Below are 17206 nucleotides of genomic sequence, written 5' to 3' on the forward strand. Positions count from 1 at the left end.
GTTTCACGTCAGCACTTCGTCATCACAGGGTCTCAAGGACTCACACAGAGCCTGGTGCACAGTGGGCACATGTCAGATTCAATTAAATCAAGAATGCATTGCTGACTTTAAGAGGACACATCTGCAAATGCTTACCTCCATAGGATCAAAAATCACCCTTGGGGCAGCTATTTTGTTCATTTTTGCAGCTTTTTGGATGATACTTTCAGCCTCTGAAAATCTTCTCTGGGATATCAACCACCGGGGAGATTCGGGAATAAACCTGGAATAAATTTGTAATTGTTTATAATTTTTCACAATAGCAGGGTTTAATACTGATCACCATAAGTTGCCCCCAAGCAATTTTTATTTTGTCAGATTGTAGTTTGTCTATTAAAAAAAAAAAACAGGAAGGAGGCCTCATAAGATTTTCATTGATAATAGGAATAAATAAAAGTACCTCCAAGTTTCAAAGTTCTGATCAAATCACAAGGCTGATCATCAGTTGGACTAGAAGGCAGGATCAGACGATAAAGGGTAACATTAACTATAGGTGCTGTAAGCCAGGGCAGGGGGAGAAAGTCATTTTAAACTTAATAACCAATGTGGCTCTTAAAGAAACACAATCTAGTGTCTTTTCAGTGCGTCCATCCCTTGGAGAACTCCTGGTGCCCAACTGATGATCGTCAGAAATTTACCAAGCAAAGGTGGCCAAGGCATCTGTGCTCTTTGGGCTTTTCTTGTAGTCACAGGAAAAGGTGGAAATGTGGACAGCCCCCCCATGGGCTGTCCCTGTGACTCTCAGATCCCCAGGGCAATGAGTCACCAAATGAGGTTTTGGGAGACAATTTTTTTTTTGTTTGTTTGTTTTTAATGTCTAGAAACTTTTTATTACACAGAGTTCGCTTCTATTTTTTTCCTAATTTTTCTATTTTTTCTATTAGTATTTCTTTTTCTCATACTTATATTTATTTATATATATTCTATTCTTACTTTTTGCTTCTCAGTATCTCTTAGCCATTCCTCTGCCAGCTCTTGTTTTTCTTACCTATTGGTCAGTACTCAGTGATCTGAGAAAATACATCACATGTAGCAGACACAGAGGCCTTCCCATTAAAGGGGCTCCTCCAAAGCCTCACCAGGAATTAACCTCAGAGTAAAGCACAACTTGTCAAATGGCCAAGCCTCAGCTCCCTTCCCCAGCCTCCTAGCACATGGGTTGAAAAAGGAACCCAGTTTATGTCACTTTGGAACATGCCCTTAGTTGGTCCCTGTAGTAACTCTGATGATGTTAGGTCACTGACCTTCCGTAATTAGAGCTGCTCTGTCCAGGAAAGCTTTTCTGCAGGGCTCTGTAGCTGCGTTACCTTATATCGTAGCCAATAACCTCATGTGGCTATTGAGCTAGTGTAACTGGTGTGAATGAGCAAAGGAATTTTTTTATTTTATTTACTTTTAATCAAAGTATGTGCATGTGGCTAGTGGCCACTGCTTTAGTGCAGAATTAGAGCTCTTGCTTTCCAGCCACTGTGTACTTCATGCCTATATCCATGTATACCACACTTCTAATTCTGAGCCATGTCTTTCCTCCAATGGGTTGTTCTTAGAAATACCCTACTTTCTGCCCACAGGCTCTAAGGGCCCTCACAGACCTCAAGTTCCTAATGTTTAGTTGGCTAGATATTGCAAAGCTTCCCCCATGCTGCATCTATGGGCTCCTTCCCCACCCCCTATATATATATTCCATTCATGATTGTGGTCTGTTCTTGCCAAACCTTTTAAAGGGAACTTGAGATATAAAAATCCCCAAACCACCTGTAGGGCTTACTCCCATTTCCAGCCCATGGTGCTCAGGGTGCCATGATTTCTACTTTGGCCGTGGCTTTTGTGCTGGATGGAGAATCAAGCCTAGTTGATCATTGTAGAAGTTAGTGGAGCGCCAAACAAGCTTTACACTATAGACTCTCTGCAGACTGAATTCAGATAGAGCAGGGGCAGGGCATTGCTGGAAAGTCTCTTACACTGAGCGGGCAGCAGGGAGCATGGCAGCCCAAAGCCAACCCCTCATGACCCCAGCCCACCTAGACTGATGAGCATGGCTTCAGGAAGTCCCACCCTCAAGAACGAGGTGTTCATAAGAAAGCTATTTTGTTTTTATAGGAAAATGCTAAGACTGTTGTTAAACTTTTAGGACAAGCACATGGCTTTGTAGTGCTGTCCCCGGGTTGCCCCCTGTCTGGGGCAGTTCTGTCCCTTGTACAGTGTGCCCACAGCCCAGAGCATTCACAAGCCAGTCCGGAAGGAAGACTTTTCCTTAGGGCAAGGGTAAGTCAGCTCCTCATGGGATGGACTGTCTTTGCTGTAAACCACAGGGGCTGACCTGTCAGAGTTGTTCCTTGTGGCAATATTGGGACCCAAAGCAAAGGTCCAGGCCCTAGAAATTAAAATCTTTACTAACCTCTTATAGTCAGTCAGGGCCCTTTTATTTTTATTCTCTCTCTCTCTCTCTCTCTCTCTCTCTCTTTCTCTCTGATAGAATCACACAGTAATAAGGTTGGTTATAACATATTTTAGAAGTACTGGTCTCTCGGGCCAAAATGACAGCTAGAGCCAGGGATCACAGATTCTTAACGTCATTCATCTGTGGAGGCAGAAAATAACCTTTGAATAGTCTTGTCTTGTGTCTTGAGAGAACCTCTGGTCACGAACTTTGTTTACAACAAATTTAGTCAGCAGGAGAATTGTGGAAGGAGGGTCAGAAGATGTGACGAAGCTGATGTTGGTGATTATGATGATGATCATGATGGCTCTCATTCCAGAAAATTGCCCTGCTCTTATAAATCTGGGGTGCTTCCTTGGAGACAGAGCTGTGGAGTTAATGGCCCGTCCTTATTTACCATAAGGTTTCCTGACCCTCAGACCGGATTGCAGAGGAAACCTCCAAACCAGCGCAGTATCTAACCTTTAACACACTGTCTCTCAAACTCCAGGCAACTGAGGGAAAAGTACTTTCTCCTCCCAGGCACATCCATGCCAAGAGTTTACCCTGAATAACGATAGCAGTCTTAGACACGATAAAAAGACCGTAACTGGGAGTGGTCCAACCTGAGCTAACTGGTCCAACAGGGCCAAAATGTGCCACCTGTCAGCCTCTAAGGTTGCCTAACAGTTGCGGCAAGATAAAGGACCTTCTGACAAATTCCTAGGCTATGTACAAAGGACAGGACCATGAGGGCGAATCTAAACCATGAGTTTTTAAAAAATAGTCAAAGAAACTTTCACTGTGTGTAAGTAGGTGGAGATCAAGCAGTTTGGTAAAACCTATCACTGTTGGGAGATTTGATATTGATATCGTGAAACCAAAGCAAGAAGAATTAATGAGAGAGAGCGAGAGAGAGACCCACCAATAGAAGAAATCCCCTTTCCTCTTGCTTAAATATGGGAGGAAAAAAACCCCAAAACAAAAAAACAAAGAAATGGGGAATCCCCCAAAGAAGGTGCAGCTGGGACCTTATTCCATTACTCTAATCTCTTCTCACTCTTCTAATCTCTTCTAATCTCACCTGAAAATTCCCACATAATCCTGTTGGGTGAATCTGGGGCCAGTATCTCCAAACTTGGTTAATCCCACACTGATGTGTCAAAATTGGGTGGCAGGATTGAGGAAGGAGAGAACATTTCTCTCATTAAATGAAAGTAATTCTCTCGCCCTTCAGGACAAGCAGAGGGACACCTGGGTGTCTCAGTTGATTAAGTGCTTTGGGCTCAGGTCATCATCCCAGGATCCTGGGATAGAGTCCCAAATGGGGCTCTTTGCTCAGCCAGGAGCCTGCTTCTCCCTCTGTCTGCCACTCCCCCTGCCTGTGAGTGCTCTCTCTCTGACAAATAAATAAATAAAATATTTTTCAAAAAGACAAAGTAGATAAACAGGCACATCCTAGATGTGAATCACCCCGTGATAGGAAAGCTTGAGGAAATTACATTAATAGAATCCATAAGGAGAAAGAGATTTCCTAGAGAGAGAAAAGTGTCCAAAGAGCAGCATGGGGCAGAGTTAGAAACAACAAACAAAACCCACCAGTACCATCTCTACAAACAACACCAACAACCAACAGCAGACAAGAGTGGGGTGGGCCCCCGCAGGGACGGGCTTCCTGAGAACGGTGCTGGGTGGGATCGTGGAGAATCCGAGGACCGCAGCACGCAGGCCCGCCTGCAGAGAGGCAAACACGCCCTGGGCTTGGAAGCCTGGGCCCCGGCCAGCTCCACAGAGATGAAGGAGATGACGGAGCCCGTGCGAGCGTCAGCACCAGGTGCTGGCTCCGGGCATGCTGGCCCGCGGCAGGGGGCTGTCTGGGACAGAGCCACACTCACCACCACAGCGGGAGGCACAGCACCCCGGGCACCGTCAGCGCCAGCAGCAGCATCCGCCAGTCTCTGATGAAGTAAGCAAACAGGGGCAGCAGCATGTAGCCAACTGCAAAAAATGTGCACACTCCTAACGTAGAGAATATAATACGAACTGACTTGCCAAGAATTTCAGTTCCTGTTCAAAACAAGGGAGGAGTATTAGCATTTTAGCTCACTTTAATATTTGCCGTTTTATATCATTACCTGGCAGTTAAGAGTTCAAACTACAGTTGCTGGGAAAAGGCATTTGCCTTTGGGCCCAGAGGAGGTGAGATCAGGGTGAAGGAAAGTGGGAGGTGACCCAAGACTTGCCCCTTCAGAGAAGATGAGTTTTCATGAGATTTTAAAGGAGCCACAGATTTATCTTTTGCAGGCTGTCTCATGCCCAGCCCTGAGAGGTCATCTCTTCTGAGGAGGCCCTGTTTCCAAAATAAATGCCCAGGGTGAGGAGCAGACAGGGTGTCCTGGGAGATGGTGGGGGCTCTTCTGAAGGGCTTTGTGAGGTCACGATGCATGTAGCCTTTCCCAGGTTTCCCCCCTATAAACAGACAGCCACGGGGTCTTGGGAAACAGTGGACAGTTCATAGTTAACAAAGTCGTGTTGGGATACCATTAGCAACCCTTGAGCCCTGAGAAATGATAACTGTGATCCAGCTGACCTGGGAGGTACACAGAGCAGCTGCCCCGCCCCAACCCCTCCTCATGCACCCCGAGCTGAATTCCCTGCAGCCACATTGTACCCAGAGATCAGGCCCAGGCAGACACAATCTATTCAGAACAAGGAAAGAAAGAAGGAGCTATTTTGCAGGCCCAGTAGGTGGCAGGCAGCCCTAGAGTTGGCCACACACCCAGAGAACTTCACAGAGCTTTCCCAGAACACCACAAAGGCCCAAGACTGCTTGGTGGTGTTGGGCCCTGTTTGGGGACAGGACACACAGGTGGCTGTTGGCTCTGGCTCTGCTCAGTGCCACGGGTCTTCCAAAGATAGTGCCCGCCTCTTGGAGCTCCTGGTTGCAATGGGGGAGCCCAAGAACAAGCTCCTCTGTTGGCACAGAGCTCCAGGCCCTTTCCAGAACCTACTCTTGGTCTTCTGTCTCTCTCCCTCCCCTGACAGAGAGATCTGGCCAATGGCAACAGCTCTGCTTTTTGTTTGAGATCAGCCCACCAGTACAGAAAAGTAGCCCAGGAAACACAGAACAGACCATTCAAAAGACCATTCAGTCTTGTCTTTCAGGAGGTATTTTCTCAGTTGTGTTTATATTCCCTGAGCACAGGCTAAGGGCTAATTCCAGAGGAGCCGTTTGATTACTATAGTCCCTGGGTCCACTTATGCAAGGATTTTTTTTTTTTCAATAAATACAGCACGGTATTATAAATGTGTTTCTCTTCCTTATGATTTTTATAATAACATGTTCTTTTCTCTAGCTTATTTTATTTTGAGAATACAGTATATAATATATGTAACATACAAAATATGTGTTCATTGACTCTATGTTATTGATGTAGGAAATAACGTTAGGGTTCGAAGCCGACGGCCAAGAAAAAATTCTTGAGATGTCTTTGGTGCAAAAAGGTGATTTTGTTAAAGCATGGGACAGGACCCGTGGGCAGAAGGAGCTGCACCAGGGTCATGAGGAGTGACCCATTGTATACTTTTAAGTTGTGAGGGGGTTGGGGATAGTGTAAGTCTCTAAGGAATTTGGAAACAAGGTTTCTAGGACCTTGAGGGGCTAGCTATTGTTGGGAAAAGGTCATTTATTATCATCTAATAAAACCTTAGTCATGAGACCCTTCAGATGTATATCAGTGGGCCATATGCTTGGAAAAGGGGGTGATTGCCAACACGTTTCTTGGGGAGTTTAGAGATAAAGGAAATTTCTAAAGGAGTTTTTATATGTTAAAGTAGACTTACAGGATCCTGGGCGGGGAAGGAAGGGGTCAGGCTAGGATTGTCTTTCGCCCTCAGCAAAGTATTAACATCGAGGCAGCTGAGTCCCTAGAGGAATGTCCCTCTGCCTGTTTCAGGGACTTGTCAATGAGTTGCAGGCTGTAAGGAAATTTAATAATTTTCCTTCTGCCTTTGTTTCCACATCATCATCAGTAATTCTGATCATTCTGATCAACAGGAGGCTATATTAGTAGTTAAGTTCAGGGGGAGTCAAAAGTTATATGTGGATTTACGACTATGTGGGTGAAGGGTGGTCATTGCCCCAACCCCCCATTGTTCACGGATCAATTATACCCGGCTAGTTTCCCATTCTCACCGCCTACTTGTTCCTTATCCCCAGCCCATTTCTTCTTCACTCATCATAACTGAGAGGTGTGCCTCAGTGGTTCCCTCTTGAACAGCCCATTTCTAAAACCCAGACTGACGGAAATGGCCAACAATGTGTGCTTCTCCCATTCTGGACTGGAGGCAATAGGCCTAACCCCTTAGGGCACTTTTCAGCCTCTCTGCTAATTTCCAAAGACAGGACCTGACTTCTTTGAGGATCATGAGTTATTTCCAGATCTTTTCTTACCTCAGTAATGACCCTCCTACCACTCCAGAGGCAGACTCCCCATGCCACGTTTCTAAACACTTTGGCTGTCATTATCGTGACATGGGAATGAATAGGGGGCACTTTGTTCCTAAGCAGAGTTTCAGAAGTGAAGCAGCAGAGGATCTGATTGCGGAAAAGAGCAAGTGCACGGGACCAAGTGAGAATCTGGTAGAATCGTGAGGGCAGGGGAGCTCCCCCCTGCTTCCATGACCCTGGTAAGAGAAGAGAGAAGAGGCACCACTGGATTCCTGGATAACCTCTGTCTCTAAGCTCGAGTCTCAAGCCAGAACAGAGTTGTTCTGACTTTGTACAGTACCCATGGGGGATAGAACCTTTTAAATTTACCCTTCTGCCATTCTGGGGAGCAACACAGATGGCACGACCCCGAAGAGCATCTTATCAACATAACTTCCTGCCCTCTGACCTTTAGACAACCACCCCTCCTGACACATGATCATGGTCGTCGTCACCAGCATCATCTTCCTAGCTAACATTTGTGTTTGAGCCGGTCCTAGACTGTTGACATACATCATCTCTTTGAAGCTTCACAATAGTTATGCAAGAATTAAGATTGCTTCTGGGGCACCTGGGTGGCACAGTCATCTAAGCGTCTTACTCTTGGTTTTCAGCTTGGGTCATGATCTCAGGGTCGTGAGATGGAGCCCCACTTGGGGGCCCTCTCCCTCTGCTCCTCCCCCTTACTCTCTCTTTCTCTCTCTGCAAAATAAATAAATAAATCTTAAAAGAAAAAAAAAAGAACTAATATTAATCCTGTTTTACACATCATCAGCTGAGACTTAAAGAGTTGAAGCAAATTGCCTCAACTCACATAGAGGGAGTAGGTGGGGGCAGTAAGGATTTAAGCCTGATCTGTTTGAACTATGGATACCATCTAGGAAAAAAAAAATCACCAGGAGGCAAAGACTGGGCCTTATCAAGCAGTCCTTCAGCTGAGATGCCTAAAGGAGATGCTGATGGGAGATGGGGCACAACAGGCCCTCCTTTCAAGAAATGAGGATTTACTGGGCTAGTCTTTGAGCCAACTGATAGCTGACCAGCTTTCTGTGAGGAGCACTAGGAGAGGAGCCCAGGTTCCTGTAAACCTTCCATGACCTGCAGCTGTCCAACAGATGACAGCAGTGACTTCTGGCTCTGCTGGCTGGGGATACCTGTCCTGGGTTTGTTTGCCCCCTAGGGTTTTGTTCCTAGTATGTCTTGGTCTGGTTGGGCCTCAGAATGTCTCTTGGGAATGAACTCTGTCATCTAAGCCTGACAGGCATGTCCTGATCAGGAGTGTTTGTCTATTGCCAATCCAAGTACTCTCTCTGAGATGGAGTGACTCAGAGAGAGCTAGGGTCACTCAACACAGAGATGTTGTAGAAAACATCAACATTGATTGAGGCCCTTCTCTGGTGGTCATCCCAGGAACCACTGGTTCCATTCCACAGCAAGGCAGGACATGCATCTCCATGAATGACTAACAGAGGCCTGCAGCAGACCCCACCAGACCCCAGCTCAAGAAATAAGAAGATGGTACAGTTGCCAGGACCCAGGGACCCCTGGGTTGTGAGTTGAAAGGCCGTGTGCAGAGAGGCATCTGTAGAGAGCCTCCTCGACAGTCATTTGCTACTAGAGTGACTTTGATAAGTCCTACTTCATGGAGGTCTTTATTACGAGGACTGAGATACCATGTGTAAAGAGCCTAGTAGAGGATCTGGCATGTGGCAGGCGCTCAGGAGTAGCTAATTCTCTATCCCTGGTCCAACAGCTGAACTGTGCTGAATGTCAGAGGAATGAAGAAAGTACAGTGCCTTTGATTGAAACACCCAATGGAAGACAGTAGAACCTCTCTTTGCTCCCTGGAAATACTCAGAACTCTCTCCAAATTAACAGACATTCCTCTACTCAGGCGTTCCTCTCTCCTCTCATGAACTTAGAGATCATTCTAGTTAAAAGTGACCCTTGCTATCTTTGCATATATCCCAAAATGCCTTTCTTCACACAGTACAGTGCAAACAAGGGGTGCCAGCTAATTTGTACGTCCTCTTAATGTATTTATATCCCATCTCATTCCCTTGACGTCTTTGACGTACCTTATAATTCAAACACAATAAGGTAAGAGCAGCATTAAAGTAAAATACAAAGAAAGGCAAAAGTTCTGCCTTGGAGGAATGAAAAAACTATGCAACTGATCCCCTTGAAAAACAGTATGGCAGTTCCTTAAATGGTTAAACATAAAATTAACATATGACCTGGCAACTCCACTCCTAGGTACATGTCCAAGAGACGAAAACACTTATCCAAAAAACACCTGTCCTCAAAAGTTGACAGTAACATTATTTTTGATAGCTAAAAAGTAGGGACACCCCAGATGTCCATCAACTGATGTATGGATGTAGAAGATGTAGTAAATCCATTCAATTGAATAGTGGTTCACACTACAGTACAGCATGGACCAACCTTGAAAACATCAAGTGAAGGAAGTCAGTCACAAAGGCCACAGGTTGTATATTTCCACTTATCTGAAATGTCCAGAATAGATAAAACTATACAGACAAAAAGTAGATTAGTGGTTGCCAGGGGTTAAGAAAAGAGGAGAATGGAGAGTCATTGCTAATGGATACAGGGCTTTTGGGGAGGTGACGAAAATGTTCTGGAGTTAGAAAGAGTTGATGGTTGTACAACTTTGGAATATACTAATAACCACAAAACTATACATTTTAAAAGAGTGAATAGTACGGTATGCAAATTGTATCTCAATTTAAAAGTACTTTAAAAATATATATGTGACTGAGAAAGACTGTACAATTGACAGAGTTAAATTTCAATTTTGCCTCAGTCTTCTGGCAGGGAGAGTTGTAAAGGAGGATGCCATCAGTTACATCCTTTTGGAAAGGAAGCATGCATCTATTCACGAGAGGAAGCAGAGTTTGAAACAGGTCAGCATGCTGGCACAAATAGTGCACAGGAGGTTGATGTTAGGAGTACTAGAAAAATACGTAATTAGTGGGTCGGTCAAGACAGGAAGGCAGTTAACTGTGCAAAATAAATTTGAACAAATAGTTACGAGGGACAAAGGAGGAGCCCCTGGCATTTTACCCAGAAGGCCGTGGACAGCTTCCAGGCACTATTTCTGGGAAACGGTAGGAGATGGTGAGGGGGAGCTGGAGTGCAGGCAAGGTCAGTGTCATTGGCCCTGAGTGGTCATTTCCTCCTAGATCAGCATCTTTTTGCCAGAGTGTTCACTACCAAGTGAATCCCCTTTATGTCTCTTTGGCTAGCACTGTTTCTTCCCTCCCTTTTCTTGTTTCCTATGACTCTGGCAAGCTTTACAATTTTTAAAAAGTAGAACAAGGAAAGAAAGGATCCATTGCTACATCTTTTTGAGAATGGGAGTAATTCAGTTTCCCGATTTAATGGGAAGTCCCTTAAATTGAGATTATTATCATAGAGTCTTGCCAACCCTGCGCTAGAGCCAGAAGACAAAAGAGAAGGCCCAGACCCCAAGCGTTTCGTTTATTTTTCTCAGAACCCAGAATTCACTATTTTAGCCCTGGGACGCCAGAGAGCGCTACTGCGCTGCGGAGAAGCCGGGCGCCACCCAGCGCCGGCACTTCGCGCCCCCACCTCGCCTCGCCTCACCTCGCCTCGCCTCACCTCGCCTCGCCCCGCCCCGCCCCAGGCCCTGACTCCTGAGTCTGCAGCTGGGGGAGAGGGGGCGGCACGGGGTGGGGAGTGGGGGGGGGTGGAGAGTGGGGGGGGGCCTGAGTCTGCAGCTGGGGGAGAGGGGGCGGCACGGGGTGGGGAGTGGGGGGGGCGGGGAGAGGGGGCGGCACGGGGCGGGGCGGGGGGGGGGGAGGCGGGTAGGTTTTCAGTGACATTCTTAAATGCCCAAACCCGAGAACCCAACACAAAGAGTCTCATGCAAGGACAAAAAAGTGAGCAATTTTCCTAGAGCACAGTGGAGTAGTAAATCGACAGCCAGGGAGGGACCCAGGCTAATGGGGAGCCCCTTGCACCCAGCATCCAGCTCACTGATGGCTGGCTTGTAAATCTGGGCTCCGATGGATTTTACAAGATCTTACTTTCCCCTTGGCATGGAGGACTTCCCTGCAGGAGGCCCTGGGTGGGCTCTCCCAGCCTCAGCCATTCCCAGAGGGGAGGTTCCAAGGCCCTCACAAGCATCCCCTGCCCCTGGAAAGGAAGGACTCAATCTTGGCCATTCAGTAGAACCTGGGGGATGTCATATCTGGCGCAAACCTGCGTCCCAGTCCTAATGATGGGGCTTCTCTATGATTTTCTGCCCTTCCATTTCAGACAGTCCTTTAGGTCCTCCTTAAAGGGGTCCGCTGGCCTCAGGCAGAATCCTGTTTTGAGGAGGCCTGCACAGTCCCCTATGTGTCTGTATGTTGGTATATATCCGTCCAGAGGCAGAGCCACAAATTGGACTTTTTGGGTTTAGGGAGGATTACTAGGAAAATACTGAATTAGTGGATCGGTCAAGACAGGAAGGCAGTTAACTGTGCAAAATAAATTTGGATTTATTTAGGAAGATGGAGTCCTGGAGATTTTGCCCATGAGAACAAATAAGCTTTACTCAAGAGCCCTGTGTCCTTGGGGCCATCAGACATGAGGAACTTAGAGTTTCCATCCCAAATTCCTCTAATCCCTCATTTCTAGTGCCACTGGCCTGAAGCTCTGTGTCGTCTACACAAAGGACCTTCTTTAAGAACATCTGGTTCCCCTTCTTCCCCACAGGGAGGAGAGAGGCCCCCTTCCTGCTGGGGCCTGCTAGAGAGGGTGCTAGCTGCTGGGCCCATGTGGTTTCAGCATGCTCTCCCCTACCCCTACCCCCGTTCAGACACCTTGGCTGTGGCAACGAGCTCTTCACAAATGATTACACGAGCGGAATGTGAGCAATCCCATCTTGGCAACCTTGCGGAGAGTGTACACCTCCTCAACTAAGAGGACACAGCATCTCCAAAGCTAATGAGTCCTTCAGAATCCTAAAAGCAATCAGAATCCATCTTAACAGATTTAGACTTTTGAGACAGGAAGAATTGTTAGACTGACAATAAAAGGACATTATTAATAATTACACTGTGACAGTAGGGACAAACTGGGCCACCACCGAGCCAACAGGGGTATACCATCACACAAGAGGTTATGAGAATGGGTGTCTGCTGTCCCAGAGGTGGCCCTCATTTCCCCCTACCCTCAGCTGGTCAGAGAGCAGGTCGGCACAGACAGCATGTCGGGGGACACTTGCTCCTATGCCTGACCCTGGCCAGGCTGCTTGGAGCTCACCTCACTTTCTCCCAGGAAGCTCTGGTGAGGGCCCTGGGGGCCTCCTCATGTCCTTGAGTTTGTGCATCCCCTTCATGCTGCCTTACACTCTCGAAGCAAGGCTTCAGTAAGGAGACAGGACTCCTATCCACAGAACTTGTCGTCCTGCACACAGCTGATGGGCTCTGGGGTGCGCAGTGACTCAGGGGGAGACTAGCCCTGCCCGGTGATGGCGGACCTGGCTCTGAACTTCTGTCCACACCTGCCTCCTCCACCTGTGTACCAGCCACACCAGCTGCTCTAAGTCCCTCCATAGGCTGTGCACAGCTGTCAGAAACACTTTTGCCCTGGCCCAGGCAGAAGTTCCAGGCTTTCACAACTCAGATCAAAGACCTCTCCAGGTGGTTCCTCCCCCAGCACCCCAACTTTGTGTCTTTCCCAAGCCCTGTGCTCCTGAAATGTGTCTCCGTTATCGTGTCGGTGGTTCTGGTCAGCTCTAGCCTCTCTTCACCACCACATTTCAGGGGCAGCACAGAGCAGGCTCCCTGTGAGCGCCTGCCATGTCTGTGACCAGATCAAAGATCCTAAGACCACAGACCCCCTGCCCAACACATGTATATCCAAGGCCGATCCTGTTGTAGAAACAGAGCCCATGAGTTAAGGTGCTCCCTAGGCCCTCTTCAGGGGCCCCCCTCTTTCCGGGCCTCTCAGAGGGTTGGAAGGAGAAGCTCTGAGGGTCAGAGAACATTCCTACCTAGAATGAAGGCCACCACATAGTTGGAGATCTGGCCCATGCCGACGATGACAAATAACACAGTAAACATCTCCCAGTTGATGGAGAAAATCTGCAGGAAGCTGAAGCCAGTCTGCACAGCCATGGTTGCGAAGAGGATGCTCTTTCTGCCAAACCTGTAGAACATAGCACAGCACATGGCACACGCGGTCCACAGCGGCTGTAACTCTGGGCACATGGCAAGCCCCGAGTCACGCATTGCAGCAGGCTTTGTTCATTTTATTCTGTTTTGTTTTCAGGGCTATGACAGACTTTTCTCCTTGTCTCATCCTCCTGAGCTCTTCCCTGGTGATGTCTCAGGCATCCATCTGCCAGGAGGTGCCTTTAGAGATTCTAAAACTTCTGTAGAGAACCTGTACCTTGAAAGCACAAAGCAGCTCATGCAAGGTCCCCATAGAAATCTGGTCCTCAGAGCAAACCACGGTAGAAGCTGCCACCCGATTCTGGAAAATGGGTAAGTACAGATTGCAGAGACATCTAATATCAGCATTATGGGAATTCTGTCCATCCAGAATGAAGATCCCCTCTGTGGCAGTAAGATTCCACCTTAGCTGTGCTTAAAATTCCCTGGTGCCAAAAAATGCTGGGGCCAGCACCCCTCCCCCGAGATTCTCATATTCTGGGATGCCGTTTGGGTATTGGGATTTAAACAGTTTACCCAGGTGAGTCTAATGTACAACCAGATGTACACTCTACCGGGAGTGTAGCTCTACACCGTACCCATGACATGGGAGTTGGCCTGAGTCTTCATTTCACTTTCAGATAGTGACCAGTGGGTAGAATGGAGCACAGGTGTGAGCAGAACAGTCTCCTACCTCATTTTCCAAAATCAGGTCTCGGGCTGCTGGGTTTGCGTTCCCTTGGGACTTTGTAACAGGAGAAGGGACAGGCACTCCTCCGGGAAGCCTTCCCAACACTGCTATTTAGCACTCCCACCTTCCTGCTCTGGTCCCTTTAGAACATTCAGGGGCCAGCAGGGCACTTCTCCTGGAGCTGTGGTGCTGTCTCCTCTAGACTCTGCATTCCAGGAGGCCCACAACCAGCATGGGTCAGCTCTGCAGCCTTGGGGCCCTGCCAGGGGCCTGACCCCCAGCAGCAATGTGGGTACCCACTGTCTGGCCCTTACTCTGTAATGGACAGATGCCCTGTGATCTAAAAGTTAGGGGTGGGATGGGGAGGCAGTGGTGATGGCAGCACTGTATTTATTTGAGAGTTTTGGTGCAAAAAGGACTGGCTTGCAGTGGGGCCGTTGCCTTCTCCTGACCGTTGGCCAAAGCCCTGGCAGGGCGAGTCTGGGAAAAATGAACAAAAGAAGTTCAAGCAAGGGACGGAGAGACCGGAAACCATGAGACGTCATGGCTCTTCCTTTTACTGACTTGTTGGGGTCCTCTCTTTCTCTGGGGAGAAATACCATCAATTCATTCCAACCCAAGATAGGCAGTGAATTGACAAGGGGCCCTATTGCGCCTTTCCTCCCTCCCAGGCTCCTTACCTGTCAGATAGCTGCCCGGACACGAAGGAGCCAAGGAGCACGCCCACGAAGAACAGGGAGGAGGTGAGGGGTGTCTTCCAATCATCCTCACACACTAGACTCCACTGCCAGGGAAGACAACATGAAGTGTGAGCCCAGCCCTCCAGCCAGTCCAGCCCCAGCCCAGAACTGAGGGAGTATTCGCATGGCCCACTGGAATGGGCTCTCTCCTTCCTGAGACAGGCTGTTGACTTTGTGCTGAGAGCAGAGTCCTCACAGCCCTGGCCTTGACGCCTCATTCTGCCACTTACTGGGGCAAGTCACTGTCCTCCCTGGGACCCACCTTCCTCTTCTGAGGGTAAGGGAGAGCGATACCTCAGCTCTCTGCTTGCCTCCCATATTGAGAAGCTAGTGAGGCCATGGCTGTGACTGGTAACCCCTGAGCTGTGAAGTAGTGTGAAGCAAGGTAGTATTTCTGCCTCAGAAGGCATCCGAGCCTGGAGGGAAGGTATTGGAAACTCCCCAGGGGCAGGGCAGAAGGCCTGGTCGCTTGGTCCAGGCATAGAAGTTTCCTCTGCCTTGGTGAAAAGGGCAAGTGGTCTGTGATGATATCTTCTGAGCTGACTCAGAAGAAAACTCAGAGAAAACCCTCTCCTCCCTGCTCCATTCACACCACAGGCCAAGCCTGGGACCTGACTTCAGGGCCCACTGGGTGGCGGGGGTCAGGGTGGGTAGCTACACCTCTCTAGCACTCTTTATCTCCCTCGACACTCCTCCACACTCCTTCCCACCCAGCTTTCCTAGAAGGGTGGTTCCTTCCGTTCCCCAGGGCCTGTGGGCTGTTGTAGCCCTAACAAGTCCCTGCTGGTGGATCTGTAAAATGAGGGCTTCAACACAAACTTCAGTTCTCAGCTCTTCAGTTAAGCCAAGTCAGCAGAATCTCAAGGGAGGCTGCAAACATTTCCAAGTGTGTTCAGTGAGCTCTCTCTCTATATATATTTCATTATATTATATATATCCATATATACATACATAGACATAGACATACATACATACATACATACATACAGGTACCAACAAATATTCTGGGGGCTGTGGATCAGGAGATTGCTGTATGTAGCAAGATGATTCCGTCTAGTGGAAAAAGCCCCTTCCTCCTGCCCAGTCCCACCTGCCCTCGGTGGTGGTGCAGCTTCCCTGACATTCGTGAAGCAATTCAGTTCTTAATCCTCACAGCTCCTCTGAAATAATAGATTCAAAAATGAATTCACATGTTTATATCACACTTCACTCTGTAGCAGAGAGAGGTGTTTAGAAGGACACAGACCAGAGAAAAGTGTAAAACAAAACATTAAGAAATGAGGGCAAACAGCACAGGGGAGGAGGGACTGCAAAATAAGCAAGCCAAGGGTAAGACTGACAACCAGTTGTCCTGCCCAGGGGCCTGCCTGCTTGCCAGGCTCCGAGAATTCTAGCCATTCAGCTCACATGATCCCCATTTTATGCAAAGTGTTAAATTCATTCTGCAAAAGCTAGTTTTTCTAAGTACTCAGACCTGAGAGAAGTCTCCCCCTGTATACTTCCTTCCACTAAGAGGTCATGCCATGATGTTGAGGATAATGTCCTTGAGAACACCCCCGTCCTAAAGACAATAACAAGATTCATGAGGCCGCCTCTCCTGGCACCCACAGTGCTGGCTCCAGGCAGAAGGCCTAAGCACAGCTCTGCAGGGGAAAAACACAGCGGGCCAGGCACTTGACTCTCTAATGCTCAGGCACAACCAGAGGACGCATCTGAGACCATGCCAGGAGTATGGTTGCTTCAACTGAGGTTCCTGAATGGGCTTCGGGGGAAAGAGCACAAACCCTCCAAAACTGTATGCCTGGATTCAGGTGCCCTGCTGCACCATGGGTCAGAAGGCATAGGCAGGACATGCACCTAAAGTAATGGCCACACCCTTCCAAAAAATCACGGGCTGAAGCGTCAGAAAAGAGCTTGGAATTTGTCCCAACAGACAGAGAGATTAGGGACTGAGACTCCAAAGCCTCATAATATGTTGTTTTGCCTGTTTTGTATTGGAGTAAACAGGCTCGGGCACCCGGGTGGCCCAGTTGGTTGAGCATTGGACTCTTGGTTTCGGCTTAGGTCATGATCTCAGGGTTGTGGGATCGAGCCCTGCATCAGGCTCTGCGCTGGGCATGGAGTCTGCTTGAGGATTCTCTCTCTCTCTCTCTTTCTCTCTCTCCCCCTCTGCTCCTCCCCCCCCCCGCACTCATGCTTTTTCTCTCTCTCAAATAAGTAAATAACTTAAAAAAAAAAAAGGTAAACTCAGGCTCTGAGACTAGTGTTGGTCTGATGTCATAGCAAGTACGTGGGGTTGCTAGGTACCAACTCAGGCCTCAGAACTCAATCTTTACCCATGTTATGCTTTGAGCAAGAACTCCAAAGGACAGAAAAATGAGCTTATTAAATACTATCCACTACAAGGAAGATGCTAGGACTGGGGTGAAAAACCTTTACCACAGCCTTTAGCGCTGGGCAGAGCTGAGAAAATCTTACATGTGGTAGGGGTATCCATGTGTCTATTATCCACTGTCACCATTCCATCTGCAGTCAAGCAGAAAAGCTCTTCCAAAGAGGATGTGTTTTCCTTTGTGGGTTTTTTGAATATTTATTCTGTCAGGATTTTCCTTAGGGTAGGATAAATAAGACTTGAAGACAGAA

General features: G+C 47.9%; 1 protein-coding gene across 1 annotated transcript in view; it reads right to left on the reverse strand.

Annotated features, from left to right (window-relative positions):
* The window catches only part of LOC308343534 (solute carrier family 22 member 4), a gene marked incomplete at its 5' end in the record, with an annotated part of 40974 nt that overhangs the window by 11042 nt on the left and 12726 nt on the right, over positions 1–17206 (reverse strand). The window contains 4 exons of the mRNA XM_080804589.1: positions 136–262; positions 4354–4525; positions 12973–13127; positions 14504–14607. Coding sequence (XP_080660715.1) covers positions 136–262; positions 4354–4525; positions 12973–13127; positions 14504–14607 — 558 coding nt within the window. The remainder of the gene's footprint in view (positions 1–135; positions 263–4353; positions 4526–12972; positions 13128–14503; positions 14608–17206) is intronic.

This window comes from Martes martes, assembly GCF_963455335.1.
Source record: "Martes martes genome assembly, chromosome: 5".
NCBI classification, from domain to species: Eukaryota; Metazoa; Chordata; class Mammalia; order Carnivora; family Mustelidae; genus Martes; species Martes martes.